Raw genomic sequence first — 19,719 nt, 5'->3', positions numbered from 1 at the left:
ACAGGATTTATCTTTTCCCAGTTCTCTGTCAAGATAGTCTGAGTCCCAGCTGACTATCAAAGTACTTGTCAGAGTTCATTTTTTAATCAGATGACAGATTGTACCCAACCCTAATGGCTAATTATTATAAAGCATTCTCCCTGTCATTCTTTATAGCTGCGTTGTTGTAAATCAACCATTTTTTCACCATGGTTGAGGTTCCCTGCCCTCACATTGCACTCTCTGAGGCTTTACACGCGATGAGTCAGCAGGTTTATGTCCTTGTGTTGATACAAAAAATGTAATGATTACATGTGATACAGTAGGAGTCATCTGTTTTCGGACCTGCTCACAGATAGCCATAACCCTCCCCTCCACTTGATTCAGTTCCAATGAGGCTTGTATTTGCAGCTTTGCAACTTAATGACTTTCACCCCTCAGCTTATCTGATTGGCAAATATTGATTTTACTCCTCTATAATTTAATCCGTCTTTATCACATAAATTGCCTTGACAGTTTTCTTGTTTACCAAATTATTCATCTATTCTAATGATAAAATTGAACTGAAACAGATATGGAATTGTATCTTTTTCTTTAGAATAATGAACTTTTTTTTTTTTTACTGAAAGTCTGGGAGAAAACCTTCAAACATTTTATTTGAGATCATTTATTTATTCAGGGAAAATAATCCAACATTAGATATTTGAATGTGGCAAAATGATGTAAACCTGCTGTCAGTGGATGACATGATCATCTGCAACTAAACTTTTTAGGTACCTGTTGATCACTCCTGCTTATCCAGTAGGAGGAATTGTTTCCTGTTGCTTTGTACTGAAAGGTGAGTTTTGATACATCAGGTGCTTTTAGCATGTAGAGTTGTCATCATGTTAAATGAATTGTTTTGCTAGAGATTAATGTCATAAATTGGAATTTGCTGGTTTAATTTAAATTCATTGCCTGAGTCCAGTGGTGTCAAATCCTGGTCCTGCAGGGCCTCTATCCTGCATGTTTTAGTAGTTTCTCTGCTCTTTAGCAGGTCTTCAAGTTCTGCAGAAGCCTGTTAATCACTCAGTCATTTAAATCAGGTGTGTTAAAGCAGAGAGGCATTTAAAAGATGCAGCACAGTGGCCCTCCAGAACCAGGACTGGATACCACTGCTCTCATTTTAGCCATTTTGTTTGTTTATTTTGGGTGACTATAAAGCATTCTTTTTTAGAAAAAGCCTCACAAGAAACAATTTTTTAGAGCAGTAGTGAATTTTCTACAAGTACCCCTGCTATCTGCATCAATTTTTAGATATATTCATCCGTTGCATCTTCCTAAGGGTGGACTCACGATGCAATCATAAAACATGAAACATTAGCTAGTTTGCTCTTAGAAGGACTCTTTATTGGCTGATCATTCCTTGTAAGAGTAATAGTCTGGAGTTTTCAACATCTGTGCACAGTTTTTAATCTGTTGACTGGTGGAGTTAAAACTTTATTTAGGTTTAATACCTTTTGGTGATAACATTTTTTTTCTCAGGTCCTCAGAATTAATTTTTTGTGTCATAATAATAGGGCTGAGATTCTAAATCATCATGCTTTTATTTCTTCACCATAGGAAGCTTGTTTTACAAAGTGAATGAAACTGTGATTTCCTTTTAGGATATTTTACAAGGCTGCTGATGTAGTAGATCATAATTATACAGAAATATACAACATTTCCAAACTGCTAGATTCTACAAAAAATAGTGTTCTTGTATTAATAATATATTAGTTTTTTAGCATAATGATCCTAAATTCAACAAAGTAATGCTTATTAAACTTATCTCAAGTTTTTCTTTTTCTCCATTCCTATAGACATATCTTTGCTTAAACTTTTGTAAGGTAAACTGATATACAATTAAAGAAGCACATGAGCCAGTTCTCCATCAGAAAAGGCACAGAAGCATTGCTTTAAGCAGTGAAGGACCCCAGAACTCCTGGAAGTTACCTTTTGTCTAAACTTCTGGAGAGCCCAGACGAGATAAGGTAATTTGTTCTCAATCTCAATCTCACCTATCTCCATTTTTACTAGAGTGTTGTCAGACATCACAGACAGGGTTCGAAGTCCAGCCCTCCCCTCTTTCTGTGAATCAAACACAGAAAGAGGCATAAGGTTCATGCAGTTATCACACCTCTTATCTCCCATCAGATTTCCATGTACTGCCAATTATTTTTGGCAACATAGTGCAGCCTCACTATGATTCAAATGATGTTCTTTGTGAATTTGGCTGAATTGTTCTTTAGTTGAACAGTTGGCTTTCATTCCAGATTTATGCAGAGAAGTGGAAACACAACAGGAAAATGGGTCTAATGAGGCCCGCCCCTCCCTCCCTTTCCCGTCTATAAACACAGTCCCTTTTTTGGAAGGCTGTTCCCCAACACAAGGAAAACTGCAGAGTAACACTTACGCAACTCATCCCATGTCTTTCCTTTAACTCTCTGCGCTCATCTGCAGGCGCTATTGAACTTTAGACACGAATGAGTGCTGAGGGCTGTTTGCGGGTTGCTTTAAAGTTAGATTTGTCATTTACATTGACAACATCTTTTGAGTTTTTCTCATTTTTTTTAACGGAGGACTTGCTCTAGAGTGCTTGGTAGACAACATCATGGATTCCAAGAAGATAAAATTTTAGATCTATTGCATTAAAAGAAAGAAACCGAGGCAATAAAATGCTCCTTTAGTTTTATTTTTACTTTTTTTTTTGGCACGATAATATATTCTCTTCACAGCAAGAAGGTGGCAATTTTTTTTTTTTGCTTCAAAGACTCATGGATCAAAGTCCCTTTCAGCCACATCCTGTGACTGTATCAGGTCTGTGGGTGGACAGAGGTGAGGGTAGCAGTATTTGAGCCAAACTCAGCTGCAGTAAAGAAGAGGACACAAGGAGGGTGGTTGTCTAATCAGCGAAGTGCGGCTGAAGTTATCACAGTGGATCATGTGTGCTGCAGCTCTGGAGGAGTTCTGCGGGTCGGCCTTTTGGGTGAGTTTAACAGACAGAACTGAAGCTCCCGAAGGAACACAAAGAAAATAGCTTTATTGTTCTCTCGAGATGAAATGCTTGTTTAACTTTGATGTATACGTCTGATTTGTAACTTAGACTTTAAAGTTAAAACAGAAATGCAGAAAATCTGTTTTGGTTAGATTGTATAGAGGGTTTAAGATAAATTTAAAATGATTCAAGGACAGTCACCACAAAGATTTTTCATTAAAGGTATTTTTTAAATAAATAAACTCTACAGTCAGTTAAACCGCTACATACTCAAAGCCGATGCTTGATCTGACGTTTCCATTCAGAGTTTTAATAAGTGTTTGAAGCATTACAGATACTTTAGAACTTGGCCAAAAGTTTTTAAATGCCATTTCTACACCGTTTCAAGGCTCACTGCATGTTCTTTTAATGAGACAGTTCTGCTCCTTTCACTTCATGTTTCTGTGAATCTGTTAACACCAGAAGCTTTCTGCTCACGGAGCAATGAGCAGGACCCCGCGATCGCCAAAGTTCAGCTGTGTACAATGAAAAGAAATATTTCTCCAACTAATTTCAAATCACTTTTTTTATTTATTCCTTACATTTATATTTATATTTAACTTGATGCCTTCAACTTGTAAAACAAAAAATAACTTGATGAGTAAAGGTTTAGGAACACTTCTAAAACTAATTTTTCTGACAATTCATTGCTGCATTCACAAACACTTTTCTTTTTTTGTTAATTTCTTTATTTTTTTAGTAAGTTGGGTTGTTGTCACATGTTAGTCAGTCTTAATTATTTTTATAAGGTTGTTGGTATCATTCAAATGTGGTTTTGATCTTTTATAATCCATGTATGTGTGTGCATATACTCTGTAGAATGCTTCATATCTGGACAAAGAGGACCCAGACCTCCCAGTATGTCTAGAGCAGACAGTTCTGGTCTGGATCCCCCTGGGCTTCCTGTGGCTCTGTGCCCCCCGACACCTTATGTTTCTGTGCAGAAGAACAGGAGTCAAACACATGTCCAAGCTTTATCTCTGCAAACAGGTAATAAATACAGCAAGTCTATAACACTCGAACACTCTTCACAGTTTTAAAATTAGCATCAACAGCAGCATGTATTCCACACTGACTGACTTATCGGTCCTTTTTCTCCTCAGCTTGTGGTGTGTTTGTTGTTCCTGACAGCCATTGGAGGCTTGGCAGTCACAGTAGGAGAAGATTTTGGTCCAAACAATGAAACAACTGTAAAAAATTATGCTGTATACTACACAAACCCTGTCCTATATGCTATCACATGGGTAAACTTTAGTCTTTATTTTGAAATATTTACAATGGTGCTTAAAATGCAATGATTTCTTATATTCATTTTTTGGTTTGTCTTTGTCAGATCCTTTTGCTGCTGTGTCAGGAAGGAGTGAGGCGAAGAGAAAGAGCCATTGACTCCACCAGTCTTTTCCTCTTCTGGCTTCTTCTTGTTCTGTGTGACATTTTTCCTTTCCAGACGCTCCTCCGAGGGGCACTTGGGCTGGTATGAGCAAACACATATGATCGAGTTGCCAGAACTGTAGAAGAAAATGAACTTACCCAGAAATAAAGGAGGCAATTTTAATGTTGAATGTCAGCTCAGAATAATTTGCAGTAATACACCACCCACTGCTGCATCACACTCATCCTTGAATATCTGTCTCACTCGCAGGGAAAAGTCGAGGATGTTCCTCATTTCTCCCTTTTCTACATTTCCTTTGGGCTGGAGGTGATTGCACTTATTCTCTCAGCTGTGGCTGATATCTCTCAAGAGGATAAGGAGCTTGTAAAAAAGGTTTACATTTTTTTTCATTCTGCTTTGAAACTGTGAAATTGATTATAAAATACAATATCTTAAATCCCCATTGCCTTCATCTATTTGAGCTTGTCTGACATTCACCTTTTGTTTGTAGAATCCAGAAGCTGGAGCCACATTTTTGAGCAGAATCACTTTCAATTGGTTTAACAGGTAAACTAAAAAAAAAAAAAGAAAGAAACACAGACATAACTCCCATGTGTTCTGGTTCTGTGAAGCATTGGTTCTTCATTTTTTTTCAGCATGGTGATTAAAGGCTACAGGCAGCCCCTGGTTCAGGAGGACATGTGGGAGATAAACGAGGCGGAGAGCACCGCTTACATCAGCCGGCGTTTTGAGACTCACATGAAGTTTGAGCTGGGAAAAGCTCGGGTCAGATTCCAAAAGATGTTGAAGAATAAAGTGCTTGAAAAAGTTATGCGAGAAGAGGCTTCTCAAAATGGCTTCTCCAACAGTCTGGGGAAAGGTGTGAGTCGGGATGTTCTGGTGATGGTGAGAACTTTCAGATCCTCTGCCAAACAGTTCAGTGTTTTGCCTCTTTATTTTCAGGTATCCCACATATGTGTTCCTGAAGATTGTGCTCTTATTTTTTTTTATTTCAGGAGGAAAAAGGAGCAAATAAAGATGAAAAGAAGAAGAAAAAGGGAAAAAAGGAGGAAGACTCCTATCCGAATTCATGGCTGATTGCAACCATTTACAAATCTTTCAAATGGATTCTTTTTCAATCTGCCTTCTTGAAACTTCTGCAAGATCTTTTGGCGTTTGTCAGTCCTCAGCTTCTCAAGTACGTCTTAACTGAACAAAAAAAAAAAAAATCAACTAAAACACTGTTCACTGTATTTTTTGTCAGTCAGACGCATACAATGAGCATGACTTCTCGTGATATCGTATGAGCTTGTTTATTTTCAAGATTTCAGCAAGATAGCTACAACTTGATCATTTCTTAACAAAAGATCATTTTAATCTAAAATTTGCATGTGAAAGAAAATACAGTGTATCTGACACAAGATACACAAGATGCAAGTTTTTAATGCATAAGCTGAAAACTCTGATTTTTAGGTTCAGAGAAATTCTACTTCAAAGCTGTACAAATAACCTGAAATAACATGGTCTGGCCTTGTAACAGCTAAAAAACATAGTTTAACTACTTATTACTCATTAGTTAGTTTAAACATCAACTTGTGACATCAGTGCACTGGAAGAAGAATGTCAACAATCAGGGTTCGATGGAACAGAAGTGGGAAAGTGTACAAAACAAGAACATACATGACATAAAACGCATTATTTTAAGTTAAATAATTCCAGTTGAAAGCTGGACGCATCAGTATCTGTTTTTTTTTTAATGAGATGATCCATTACAATTGTCTTTCCCCCCTCTGTTCTAGATTGATGATCTCTTTCACTCAGGATAAATCCAGCTATGCTTGGGAAGGGTATTTGTATGCAGTACTGCTGCTGCTGGTGGCCCTTCTGCAGTCCCTGTTCCTACAGCAGTATTTCCAGAAGTGCTTTCTTCTGGGGATGAAGGTTCGCACCGCCATCATGGCTGCTGTGTACAAAAAGGTAACAACAGAAACCTAATTAGAAGCCTAATTTCCATAAAAGCTGGAAGGTTTTCTGCTGTTCAACTAAAACACAGTCTGTAATTTATTTAAACAGACACAAGGTTAGGACCAACCTAATTGTATTTGGAAAGTAGAAACAAATCTTGCACATTTGGGAAAGAGGCATGTTTAATATTATCTTTGTCGTTTGTTTATGTTTATTATTATTATTCCTTTTGATTTTTCTCCTGAAGGTGCCCCATACATTTTAAGAGACATATTTGAATTCCAAGCATATGACATGATTGAACTTGTACTGCAGTAAAGAACTTATTATAAAACTGACTTCTTCTTGGAGATAATGTTGAACATTAGAAGTTTTATATTACAGCTTTTCTTTTTTTTTGCTGTGTCCACCTTTTCACTGAATAAAGAGACAGTTAACCAACATATTTTAGCATCTAGTGTTTTAGGTTACTATGCGACTGTATTTGGATATTTCAAATGCTTTAATTAATCTTGTACCCAGGGAAAATGTTTGCTCATTTGTATAATAATAAGATTTTAAGGGAAAAAGGGACAATGAAGTTTTTGTTTGCTCAGTTTTTTTGCTTTGTTTTCATTATTTATTGATTGATTTACATTGTTAAACTCAACTCCCACTTTAACACAAGTCCTTTTTTACTTCTCTCGTCTCTTTTTTCCAAGGCTTTGGTGATGTCTAATGATAACCGTAAAGAGTCAACTGTTGGGGAAACGGTGAACCTGATGTCAGCAGATGCCCAGCGCTTCAACGATGTGACCAACTTTATCCACCTGCTGTGGTCCTGCCCTCTACAGATTGTCATATCTATTGTTTTCCTCTGGCTGGAGCTGGGGCCTTCTGTGTTGGCAGGGCTGGCAGTCATGGTCCTGATGGTGCCCATCAATGGACTGTTAGCCACCAAGGCTAGGAAATTACAGGTAAACAAAATTAATAAATATTTATAAGTGATGTTGCATCAAACATGCATACATTAAGCCTGTATACTAACAATAAGATACAGGTTTTTATTTAAATTTAATCCACAGGTAGAAAAACATAATTTTGCTTTTGAAATAACTAAAAAAAATGAGATACTAGCAATTGTTTCAAAAAGCCAAAAAGCTTACAGCTTACAGTAAATAATACAAAAAATAATGGAAATGAGTCATAATGGGATAAAAACAAAATATGCACGCTCACTCTCATATGTAACCATTCAAGTTCACCAGAGCCTGGAAGCTTGACGGTTCTGTGTAATATATTAGCTGTTCCTATATGCTTACAGGTGGAGAACATGAAGTTCAAGGACAAGAGACTAAAAATAATGAATGAAATGCTCAATGGAATCAAGGTGAGCGCCTTTTTTATGATCTTTGGGGTGGGGTTAGTTGAACTTTTTCTCAAATAACTACTTTTTTGTTTTTAACATCACCCATCGATGCTTTGTTTTCCACTTGTGTTTCTCTATGTTGATGTTCTTGTTCTTCATCCTACATCTTTCAGATTTTGAAACTGTTTGCATGGGAGCCATCCTTCCAGGCACAAATAGAAGGCATTAGAGGAGAAGAGCTGAACGTTATGAAGAAGTTTGCATACTTGACATCTGTGTCCACGTTCGTTTTCACCTCTGCTCCTGCTGTGGTGAGTCATATGAATGAACTTTTCAGAGTGACTCAAAATCGTATTATGGCATACAGACATCTTTTTGGGGACTCATAGTTTTTTTTTTTTCTTGTTCTTTATATGGGCAGGTTTCTCTGGCAACATTTGCTGTGTTTGTTAGTGTGAGCTCAGACAACATTTTAACTGCAGAGAAAGCTTTCACATCCATTTCACTCTTCAACATCCTTCGGTTTCCTCTGGCAATGCTGCCCATGCTTATTGCATCCCTTGTGCAGGTAAAAAAAAACAAAACGTGAAAAAAACCAAACAGCAGTAAATACTTCATGCGCACTTACAAGACCTATAATAAAAAAGCACTAAACTCGTTCTTTCACTCTTCAGACATCGGTGTCTAAAAAGAGACTGGAGAAGTTTCTGGGAGGAGATGATCTTGAAAGTGACATTGTGAAACATGACCCCAGTTTTGGTAGGTTCACCATCAGTACTTACACCTTTCTCTCTGCTGAGCATTGATGATTGTTTTCAGGAACGGTTTTCTTTTTTTTTTCGGTCATTTTTGTGTTTATCTGTTTTCATCTCTTAGACACGGCTGTCAGCATACGTGATGGTTCCTTTGCATGGGAAAAAGATTCAGATCCTCTGCTGAAAAAGTATTTACAAAGTTGTTATCTGCATATTACAACATATGTCTACATTATTTGTTTTCTAACCCTACTATATTTAGCAGTTTTTTTAAAGTTGACTCTGTCTGTTTGCCAGTGTGTCAGTGGACATTAAGCCTGGTCGGCTGGTAGCAGTGGTGGGAGCTGTGGGCTCAGGGAAGTCCTCCCTCATGTCAGCCCTCCTGGGAGAGATGCACTGCACCAAAGGCTTCATTAATATTCAGGTACTGATCAGGAAGCTTCTTTTTAATATATGCCTAATGCAAACACTGAGTTTAAAATGTTGTACACTTTTAGTGTTATTTCATAGGACGTTGTAAGTATATTTAAATGGGTTGTCCACTGTGTTTTTAACTGAATTATTAATTATTTGGGCATAAAAGTGATTCACCAAGCATTTGAAGGCAGGAATTTAAAGAATAGTCTCGACTCTGTTTGTCTTTTAAACATAGATAAAATCAGCCAAGCTTCTGCTGGAAGTATGTACAAATACATTTTGCTTTTTATTTATTCAAACAATCTTTATTCAACAATTTGTCCTAGGGAGGGAGAACAGATTGATTTACAACAATAAAAGCACACTAAATTACTGTATTGCAAATATAGAGCTATTCTAGTGGCACAATTGTGTAAATTCGTATTTTGCTGAAGGACACTTTATTGTAAGTCTTCTTGAAAACCCAGGCTTGAAAAACTGTTAATATTTAATGTGAAATAAGGTCAAATAAGCCTCTGTTGCGTGTCATATTTGTTTGTCAAGTAACTAAAAGCTAAGTTTTCATGTTTAAGAATAACTGTCTACAAGGATAAAATACTCTGAGACAATAAAGTAGGAAAATAGAGCTATAATTAAAAAGTCATATAAGGTGGTTAATAAATTTACCAAGAGGAACGTCACACAAAAACTTCATGAAAAAAATGCAGTTGCATTCCTTTTTTTTAACGCTGTGTGAAGATTCAGAACATGACAAAAACAACAAATAAGTAAAGAAACTAACAACAATTAAGAGCAAAACCAAAGGCATTTAAAAACACCATTTTTGTTCAGGATAGTTTTGAAGGCCACAGAGTAAGTTGATTATTGTTAGTCCTGACAACATTTACTTTCCATGACAACAGTGAAATAAAAACGTGTTTTTACCTGTCAGATTCTTGACAGCTCTAGTATTGAAATCTTTTTGGCTGTGCTTTCACTTCATCACAATAAAAGCTATTTATAAAAAGTACAGTACAAAGTCCTCAAACTACATATAACATGAACCATGTTTATTATATAAACCTACAGGAAAATCTATTTCTGCATTGTTAGACTCAATTTTATGAAATCTATAGACTGCTAACTTTTTTTTTCTTGAACTGTGTTCGATTCTAAATCTTAAAAAAAGTCAAGAGGAATTTGAATGAACTAACATTGTACTTCATGTATTTCCGTCCAGGGTTCCCTTGCATTTGTCCCACAGCAAGCATGGATCCAAAATGCCACTCTGAAGGATAACATCTTGTTTGGTTCTCCATGTGAAGATAAGAGGTTTAAAGAGGTAATAGAGGCCTGTGCTCTTGGCCCTGACCTGAAGCTGTTGGCTGCAGGAGAACTCACTGAGATCGGAGAAAAGGTAAGTCGGTGTGTTTGGATTTTCAAGCATGTGAAGAAAGTCGCAACCAGAGTTTTAGATGTTGTTTATGATGAGCAAATGTAAGATCATTGTGACATAGATTACAACTTTGTAGTGGTCAATAAACGTGATATTATTGTGTGCTGTCCTGTTTGTCTTCAGGGTATCAACCTCTCAGGGGGTCAGAAACAACGAGTGAGCTTGGCCAGAGCAGCTTACAGCCAGGCTGACATTTATCTCTTAGATGACCCCTTGTCTGCTGTAGACTCTCATGTGGGAAAGCACATTTTTGATAAAGTTATTGGCCCCAATGGAGTTCTCAAAAACAAGGTTTGTACATTAAAACATTGAATAAAAAAATCAGTTTGGGTTCCAATTTTGACTGAGTTTTCCAAAAAAAATTCCAAATGTGATTAAATTGACATCTCCAGCTGTCTGAACCATTCTTTGATAATTTGAGTCTAATGAATCTTGGCATTGCCATCCTGAAATGTGCTCATGGTTTCTAGGAAATCTGTTGATAAATACCGTTGATATTCTGTTCAGGTTGATTCAGTCTTTTGGCCACATAGTCACACTTAACAGCCAAACAAACTGAAACAACCTCAGAAAAAAACTAAACTCTACAAACCTAACATGATGAATGCATCATTTTATGCACCACTCTTTGTTCCTAGATAGGCTCATAAATCTGCACTCATAAGAGCACATGATCGCTTTCAACCTTGTGCTCCATTTTAAACGGAACCTTTTTTTTAGACTTACTTTATAGATAAGCCATGTGATTAAACATTCACCGAAAAGACTGATTAAAAACAAAAAACCTGATTTGTACTGTATGAACTGAGTCTGAATGTGAGTTTTGTCTGAACAGACTCGTATCCTGGTAACTCATGGAATAAGTTTCCTGCCATATGTCGATGAAGTGGTGGTCTTGGTTGATGGAAAGGTTTCTGAGGTGGGATCTTACAAAAGCCTTCGTGCCAGTAAAGGGGCATTTTCAGAATTTTTGGACACATACGCGAAAGAACAAAACAGTCAGAGCAATTCAAAGGAAGGTACGAAGACATCCCCTTGATTTTATTATGAGTATAATTTGACAAAAGACTGTTTTCATGGTTCAAATAAAACCTGTGCTGCATAAAAGTTTTATATATTATTTAATTGGGGCATGTGGGTAATGTTTCTGTTTTTGTGTTTTTTTTTTTGTTTTTTTTTTATCAATATGCTTTCAGATGGTTGCCAGGTTACAGAAGACATAGAAGTCATGCTTGATGAAGAGGACACTCAGCCAGACTTTCCTCCGGAAGATGCTGTTTCTTTTACACTGAAGAGAGAGAATAGTATCCGCCGCAGCCTGAGAAGCAGCAGGTTCGATCGCACTCTCGTGTAAACTGGCAGATGATTTAAAAAAAAAGAAAAGAAAACACTAATTCTTCCTTTTTAAAATTTCATCTGTTCTGTTCTTTTACAGTGTTCGATTAAGAAAAAATAGCACTTTAAAGATTTCTGAAAATAGTGGTGAAACAAAGAAAGGTCAGAGGCTTATTGAAAAGGAAACCATGGAAACAGGACAGGTACACCACAAACACTACAAGCTATTGTTTGCTGGAAAATTAGAGCTTGTTTCTTCAACGTGTTCTCTCTTTAAAAACCAGGTAAAATTCTCAGTGTACCTCCAGTACTTGCGAGCCATGGGCTGGGGATACAGTATTTGGGTCTTCCTGATGTACTTCATCCAGAACATTGCCTTCATCGGTCAGAACTTGTGGCTGAGTGACTGGACCAACGATTCAGTAGAGTACTACAACAAGACATATCCTTCCTCGTTGAGAGACACCAGGGTGGGAGTGTTTGGCGCTCTTGGATTGGCTCAGGGTAACAAATTTTGGATTATTTTTAGCTTTATACATCTTAGTTTTAAAGATAAAGTGAAACACTCCTGTTTTAATTAGTTACGTTGTGGAAATACTAGACATCTGATTTCTATAAGTATCATGTTTAATTCCAAGAATATACAAAAAAGACCTGTTAAGTTGATTTTCTTCATATTGTGTTTGCTGCACTAAGTCAGGGGATTGTGGTCATGTTGCATCTATGAGCTAAAATGAGGAAAATGACCTGTAAGAGTTCATGTTATCTAATTACTTAAAGGAGTTTCCAATTCTATTTTAGCAAATACAAATGTGTGTTTCATTAAGTACTGCGCACAATGTTGTCCTACATAGTTGCAAAAATAAAGAAATGAGTACAACCTCCTAAAACCAAACAAGGTGACTGAGGAATATAATTAAAATAGCATTTTATACCAAAGAAAGCAGAGTAGTTATGACAACACACATTAAGTAAAATCTTTACATTTTTTAATAATTTGACAAATCAAGCACCACTCTCAATTTTCCAGTGAAAATGTTTTAGTTGAATTGCTTTGCTATGATTGCTTTGATAAGTGTGCTTCTATTAAATCAGATGTAATTTGCTCTCAAAGTGTGTTTGAGTGAATCTGAAGAAGAAATTGGTGGGCATTTTATGAAGTTTCAAATTTATAATACAGATTCAACGAAAGCTGTTACTTATACACTTCTTGGAGGATTTTTGATCAATATAATAAAAAACAGTATATACACCAAATAGGTGACTGTAATAAACAACGGACATGTTTTATTAAAGAATTTTATTTCATAGATTAATACAGTTAAACAATAAGAAATCAAACCACAGCTGGTTTAACAAACCTTTTTCTGGACTACCATTTCCAATCATCTGACAACAAAAAGAAAAGTGATCTGTACACTACTTTAATAAAACAAATTCATGTGGATATTTATAATATATTTTTATTGCTTTTAGTAAATAATACTTCCAAACCTCTGCTTTTGTTGCAGGTTTGTTTGTGTTCCTCGGCACGCTGCTCTTGGCCAATGCTTCAGTTAATGCCTCTAAAATCCTGCATTCAGAGCTGCTCGACAACATACTGCGAGTACCCATGCTTTTCTTTGACACCACACCCATTGGAAGGGTGGTCAACCGCTTTGCAAAGGTAGGGCTTAGTGTTGCGTTTGCTTTCACCTTTAAAGAGTGTTTTGTTGTCGTTATTGTTTGTTTAAAATGAAAAACTGTTGTGATTTTTCCAGTTTCAAGAATTCTGCACCACATAAACGCACTGCAATAAGTTTTACATTTCCATGAATACTGATTTCTCTTGTGCTGGTCCTGAAGGACATATTCACCATAGATGAAGCCATTCCTCAGTCGTTCCGCTCCTGGTTGTTGTGTCTGCTGGGCGTTCTGGGGACGCTTTTTGTCATCTGCCTGGCCACGCCTTTCTTCACCATAATCATCATTCCTCTGGCTGTCATCTACTACTTTGTACAGGTGAGTCAATCTGGATTTTTGCTCAATATGTGTGAAATTGACTGACCTCTAGCCATTTTTGTATTGGCTAATGTCGATCAGCTGTGGCAACTGTCTTGAATTGGATTGACTCCAAAAGTTAATCAGTTGTAGATGTGCATTCAGTGATTACTTTCTGAAAGTTTCTTTTAAAATCCATTTAGTGGTTCAAAGGATATTTTGCTAACAGTACAGACAAACAAACACCTGCGCACCCACACAGACACTGGCAAAAACATTATCGCTCTGCCTTTGCCTTCGGCGGGGGGGGGCTACAGTTTTTAGTTTTTGAAAAGCATAGGCCAGTTTGACTTGGATCTGAATAAGTTTAAACAAAAGCTGGGACAAGTGTATGTTGCTGTGCTGCGTCATCATCATCATATACTACTTTTGTAGTCAAAGTCAAACAAATTGCTGTCAAGTTTAAAAACAAACAAAGAACACGGTCCATAATCATTGATAAGAACTAATGCAGCATTAAAGCAAACACACAGTCCTTCTAGTTTCTGGATCAGATTTTAAACCACAAGGACAGTTTCCCACTTCAGCTCAGTTCATCATAAATTATTCATTACTCAGGTGCATTTGAAAAAAGAAAGAAACGCTTCTAAAGGCTTAGCCATGTTTTAAAACAGTCACCTGAAGACCTGAAGGATTTTTAAAAACCTTGACAAGATTTTAACTTCTCAGTAAAACCTCTTTTATACCTTCATAGAAAAGAAATCTATAGTAATAAAATATATTAAAGTTGTCTCTATTTAAAAAATTATTCTTTTTATCTTCACTGATACTTAAAAACTAATATTTATAATAATCCTTCACTGGCCACTGGATTGTATTACAGACAGTTAATATTTGTTCCAATTTTAAAAGTAATCCATATTAATTTTGTTCTCTTTTTTATTTTTTTTTTAACTTTCTTTCTACATCCAGCGATTCTATGTTGCTACTTCACGCCAGCTGCGGCGTCTGGACTCGGTGTCTCGCTCTCCTATATACTCTCACTTTGGTGAGACTGTGTCTGGTCTGTCTGTGATAAGAGCTTACAACCATCAAGAACGGTTTCTGAAACAAAACTACATCACGATCGACGAAAACCTCAAAAACGTCTATCCGTGGATCGTGTCGAACAGGTCGGTTTGTGTACCTCCAACTAAACATTATTTCCTAACATGTTTTCTAGTTTGATGAGAACATCTCGGTAACTCATGTATATATTTGTGTTTTTCTGTATGTTGTTTGTTTCACCAACAGATGGTTGGCTATCCGCCTCGAGTTTCTTGGAAATCTGGTGGTATTTTTTGCTGCTCTGTTTGCTGTTATTTCCAGGAACTCCATCGACAGTGGCCTTGTTGGCCTGTCTATATCATATGCTCTTAACGTGAGTCATCTAATTATGCTGTCATTTTATTCAGTGCAGTTTAAAGTGACAATAATGTGTTCAACAAAAAAGAAGAGTAATCATGTTAACCAGTTAAAAACTCTTTTTTTTTTGTGGCTTCTCAGGTAACTCAGACCCTCAACTGGCTTGTGAGGATGACCTCAGAACTGGAGACTAATATTGTGGCCGTAGAGAGAGTGAGTGAATACTCTGAGATTGAAAACGAGGTATGTTGTCCCTCTGTTTTTACATCAACACTATATACAAGCCTAATTCTATTGCAAATACAATATGGATTTATGAGATATGCAAATCATTGCATTTTGTTTTTATTATTTTATTATTTTATTTACACTTTTCACTGACTTTTTCTGAACTAGGGTTGTACACATATTGCATGCACTAGTGGCATGTTAAAAAACAAGTTTGGCACAAAAACGTGTCAGCATTTTTAAAGCAGCCTGAGGTGGAGCCATATTTACTTTAAAGTGTCTTTTTTGTTACTTTTAGTTTCCAATTTCTCATCACAAAAAGTACTTTCTGACACTTAAATCAGACAGAGACATGCTGGATTTGAAAACAGCATTTTCAAACCAATTATCCATTCTTTGTTCAACAGGCTAAGTGGGTGAGTCAGCGCCGGCCTCCAGAGAGTTGGCCGGATGCAGGAAGGCTGCAGTTTATAGACTACAAGGTCCGTTACAGACCTGAACTGGACCTGGTTCTGAAAGGAATCACTTGTGACATTGACAGCGCTGAAAAGGTATGTGTGTGCATGTTTTTGTCTTCCTGAATCTGTACAAAATGTACAGAGGAAAGTATTACAAAAATCTAAATGAATGAAGTGTTGACACAGTGGTCCAGTAGTCAGAGCTGTTGATTCACAGCAAGAAGGTCGCAGATTTGCTTTTCTGGATGGAGTTTGCACGTTCTCCCCGTGCACATATGAGTTTTCTCCCTAATATCGATTAGCTGTGACAGCCATCTTAAATTAGGTTGACTCCAAATGTGTATGAGCTGTAGGTGTATATTAAATGATTATTTTGTAACATCTGTCCAGTGATTCATGAGCTATTTTAGTAATAGACACACAAACACATGCACATACACACACACAGACATGAGATTAGGTATAGGTAAACTGAGATATTTCTCTTCTCAGTTGCTCCACTGAAAAATCCAGGCAAGTATAGTGGAAATATTTTCAATTTCAAAGCAATATAAATTTTCCCAAAAGATACTTGCAGTGAAAATAAATTGCCAGCAAGCTGAGTCTCATTTCTGCACCAAACTACTCGCACTTTTACAAAATTATCTTCAGATTTTCACTAAAGTTGTTTTTTGTTTAGATGAAAAAAAGCAGTGCAGAGTATTCTGGCAAAAACATGTAAGATTTATCTCTGAAGTAAAGATCAGACATCAAAAAGAGAGAATGATGAGCAAAGGGAAAATAAACCTTAATAATTCCATCTTTGCTTATGTAAGCAATTTCATCTTTAATTTTAAATAAAAAGCAAAGGTTTTTAGATTTCTGATCAGGAAATAAACTATTGCTTTTAAAAAAATGTCATTTTGTACTTAAAGAAACTTACCACGCAAGGTTGGTGGGCAACTAGCATTCCTTCAAGAAATGATAGTTGTTTTTTTTATTTATCTATAAAACACAAGTTGTATATTTTATGGCATTTCTGTAGTTGTATTAGTTGTTTATAGTTTAACAATTTATAAAATTAAAAGAATAAATTCACCATAAAGGGAAATCTTTGTAAACAATTTAATATAACTCTACGCCTTTGAAGTCTTTCTACAAACAGAACAGCCTGTATTGAATCCTCTTTGTGATTTTGAACCTAACCACCTAAAAGAGAGCCACACTTTATATATAGTTTCCTTTTATACTTTTTCTTTAATCTCGCCGTGAACTGTTGATCTTTTATTGACTCAGATCCAGCCTCTGTTGATTTTTTCTGCACCGTAATTGAATGCTCTCATTTACTTCTTCCTGGATTTTCTTCCTGCTGATGAATCTCAAATCTCCTTGACAGATCGGGTTTAAAAACAAACAGCCCACAGAGATACAAGGATATTATCTATTGGAAGTGTTGAAAATAGAGCAGAGATGATTATAACCCTTGTGAGATACTTCACACAACATTACCGCAATTACATAGGGTGGAAAAGCTTTCGAAAGCTAAAATTGGTAAATTGGTTTAAAAGCTTCAAAATCATTGTATTTATTTAAGCATTTGGGAGCAGGATGACTCTCTCTGTACATCCACAAACAGATGGTTTATGAAAGCCTCAAAAACATTATCCAACAGTTAGGTTTTACATTGCTTTTGTGCTTTCTTTTGCTGCTTTCAGATAGGTATAGTAGGTCGCACAGGAGCTGGGAAATCAAGCCTGACCAACTGTTTGTTTCGAATCATTGAAGCAGCTGAAGGACGTATACTCATTGACGATATTGATATCGCCACAATTGGACTGCATGATCTGAGAAACAGAATCACGATCATACCTCAGGTACATACAAAAAATAAACAGAACTACAGATACAACATTCCCTTCAACATGGTTCCTAACATATCCAAAACTGTGAGTGCAGGATCCAATTTTGTTCTCCGGGACGCTGAGGTTGAACTTGGATCCATTTGACAAATTCAGTGATGAGGAGATTTGGAGAGTACTCGAGCTCTCTCATCTGAAGAACTATGTAGCAGGGCTGCAGGAAGGACTACAACATGAAGTTGCAGAGGCGGGAGAGAACCTCAGGTGGGCAAATTGAGCAGTCCTAACAAGTGTCTTCATTTGATCTGTTTTCACTTCTGAGTGCTTCAAAAAAAGATTTTAACAAACGTCACTGCATTCCCACAGTGTTGGACAGAGGCAGCTGCTGTGTCTGGCTCGAGCACTGCTGAGAAAATCTCGCATCCTGATCCTGGACGAGGCCACGGCAGCTGTAGACCTGGAGACCGACAACTTGATTCAGAATACGATTCGCAAAGAGTTCTCGCACTGCACCGTCCTCACCATCGCCCACCGTTTGCACAGTATCATGGACAGCTCCAGGTGAGTCAGTGTTTCTCACAGGCTTCTAATTAAATGTCCTAACACTTGTTTCATTCCTATTTCTTCTGCCTTAAATTCCCATAAAAACTGTGCTGCAGCCAGACACTAGGGGTTCTCAGCCTTGTTCTGGCTTCCAGTCCTGTCTCTAGTTATAAAACACCTCAATGAATTTGACCATTTTGTTATTGTGGGACTTTACCTTCCCCAAAAGTTATACTTTTTTTAAATTTTTTAATTTTTATGTTGAAACAATCTTAGCAGCAAATTACATTTCTGTAGTTGTGATGGAGCTGTACACACGCAAATGTAATCAGACTGGATATGTATTCCAAATATTCATAATCCATTCTTTCTATTCAAAATGAACATTTCAGATATTGAGAATGACATTCCTCCTATCTGCAATCAACATTTCAAATTAAGTCAAACAGAAATGTTTGCTGGATTTTCATATCTAAAATATGTACTTTTCCTAGAAAGAATTGTATTTTAGATATTTATTATGGATATTTGCAATACATTCCAGTCTGACAAATAAATGCTCAACACCCACGTGACCTTTAGGAGTTCAACTGGAATTACATTTATCTTAAATTCTTTTTTTCCAATTCTGACTAGTTAGAATGTTATTGTGACTTGGAGAAATGCTATTACTGATGTCTAAAATAGTAATTAAGGAGAGTAGTGTGATTTGCTTAAACGTTAAAACGGCTTCCCAAATATTGTGGCAACTTGAGTGAGCAAACATGCAGAGCTGAGCGCACACCGAGCATGTTTGCTCAAATTAATATGCATGTGCACATCGGTCTCACTGTGTGCTCAACTATTACAACTCCATAGATGTGCAACATGTGAAATAATAAATTCTCTGCCTCTCCTTTTTGCTCCAGTCCTTGCTTCTTTTTTGTATGTATGTATTTGATCATATGTGCTTCGCCTCTGTTAAAGCTGCTCAGTAGGTTAATTTGCCAACCTATGTTCCTCCTCCACAGGGTAATGGTTCTCGATGCTGGTAAAATTGTTGAGTTTGATTCTCCGAGCAATCTGCAGAAAAAGCGAGGTCATTTTTACGCTATGGCAAAGGATGCTGGGATAACAGAAGAAACTGCAACATCACTCTGATTAAGTGATTTTGTATTTTTTTGTTAGAAGGATGATTTGATATGCTGAATTTTTTTATTTTTATTTTTTCTGTGTATGTGTCACCTGAAAAGTTGAATAAACATTGCAATATGTATTGTATTTGTAGGAAGCATTATAAAGAAATTCTGTACATGTATATAATTTTTGTATGTGAACAATAAATGTTCTTTCTAAAAAACGACAGAATCAGAAAATTGTTTCAAGAGTTTGACATTCTGTACTTTTTGATGACACATTGCGTCTTGTTTTTTGACTGCCAACTGAGTTGTTTTTTCTTGAAATATGATGCAAAATTGGTCCCCTATTTTATTACCAATTTCAAAAAAAAATTAATTGGTTAAATACAAGATACAATTTCATCTTCACTGTCTCAATATTGTAATTATTTAAAACAGTTAAGACTTCAGCTGCTTTTTGTTAGTGAACCAAACCTCTTTTAGCAGCAT

The 19,719-nt window shown here is 36.5% G+C and overlaps 1 protein-coding gene across 1 annotated transcript; it reads left to right on the top strand.

Annotated features, from left to right (window-relative positions):
- Nucleotides 1-688: 688 nt before the first annotated feature.
- On the top strand, nt 689-19,452 carry abcc2 (ATP-binding cassette, sub-family C (CFTR/MRP), member 2). The gene is made up of 32 exons (XM_017413038.2): nt 689-2,986; nt 3,854-4,024; nt 4,138-4,278; nt 4,368-4,508; nt 4,677-4,799; nt 4,918-4,973; nt 5,063-5,312; nt 5,423-5,604; nt 6,206-6,383; nt 7,073-7,327; nt 7,675-7,740; nt 7,893-8,030; nt 8,141-8,287; nt 8,394-8,478; nt 8,596-8,662; nt 8,772-8,898; nt 10,111-10,287; nt 10,450-10,617; nt 11,162-11,345; nt 11,523-11,658; nt 11,762-11,864; nt 11,946-12,165; nt 13,173-13,327; nt 13,507-13,662; nt 14,614-14,813; nt 14,935-15,061; nt 15,187-15,288; nt 15,681-15,824; nt 17,426-17,584; nt 17,667-17,833; nt 17,936-18,130; nt 19,123-19,452. The coding sequence occupies exons 1-32, from the start codon at nt 2,942-2,944 to the stop codon at nt 19,250-19,252; spliced, it is 4,695 nt and encodes a 1,564-aa protein (XP_017268527.1). The 5' UTR covers nt 689-2,941; the 3' UTR covers nt 19,253-19,452.
- The last annotated feature ends 267 nt before the right edge of the window (nt 19,453-19,719 follow it).

Source organism: Kryptolebias marmoratus, linkage group LG22, assembly GCF_001649575.2.
Source record: "Kryptolebias marmoratus isolate JLee-2015 linkage group LG22, ASM164957v2, whole genome shotgun sequence".
Lineage (NCBI taxonomy): Eukaryota > Metazoa > Chordata > Actinopteri > Cyprinodontiformes > Rivulidae > Kryptolebias > Kryptolebias marmoratus.
Note: the sequence above shows the minus strand (reverse complement) of the source record. Positions and strands in the feature narration are given on the sequence as shown.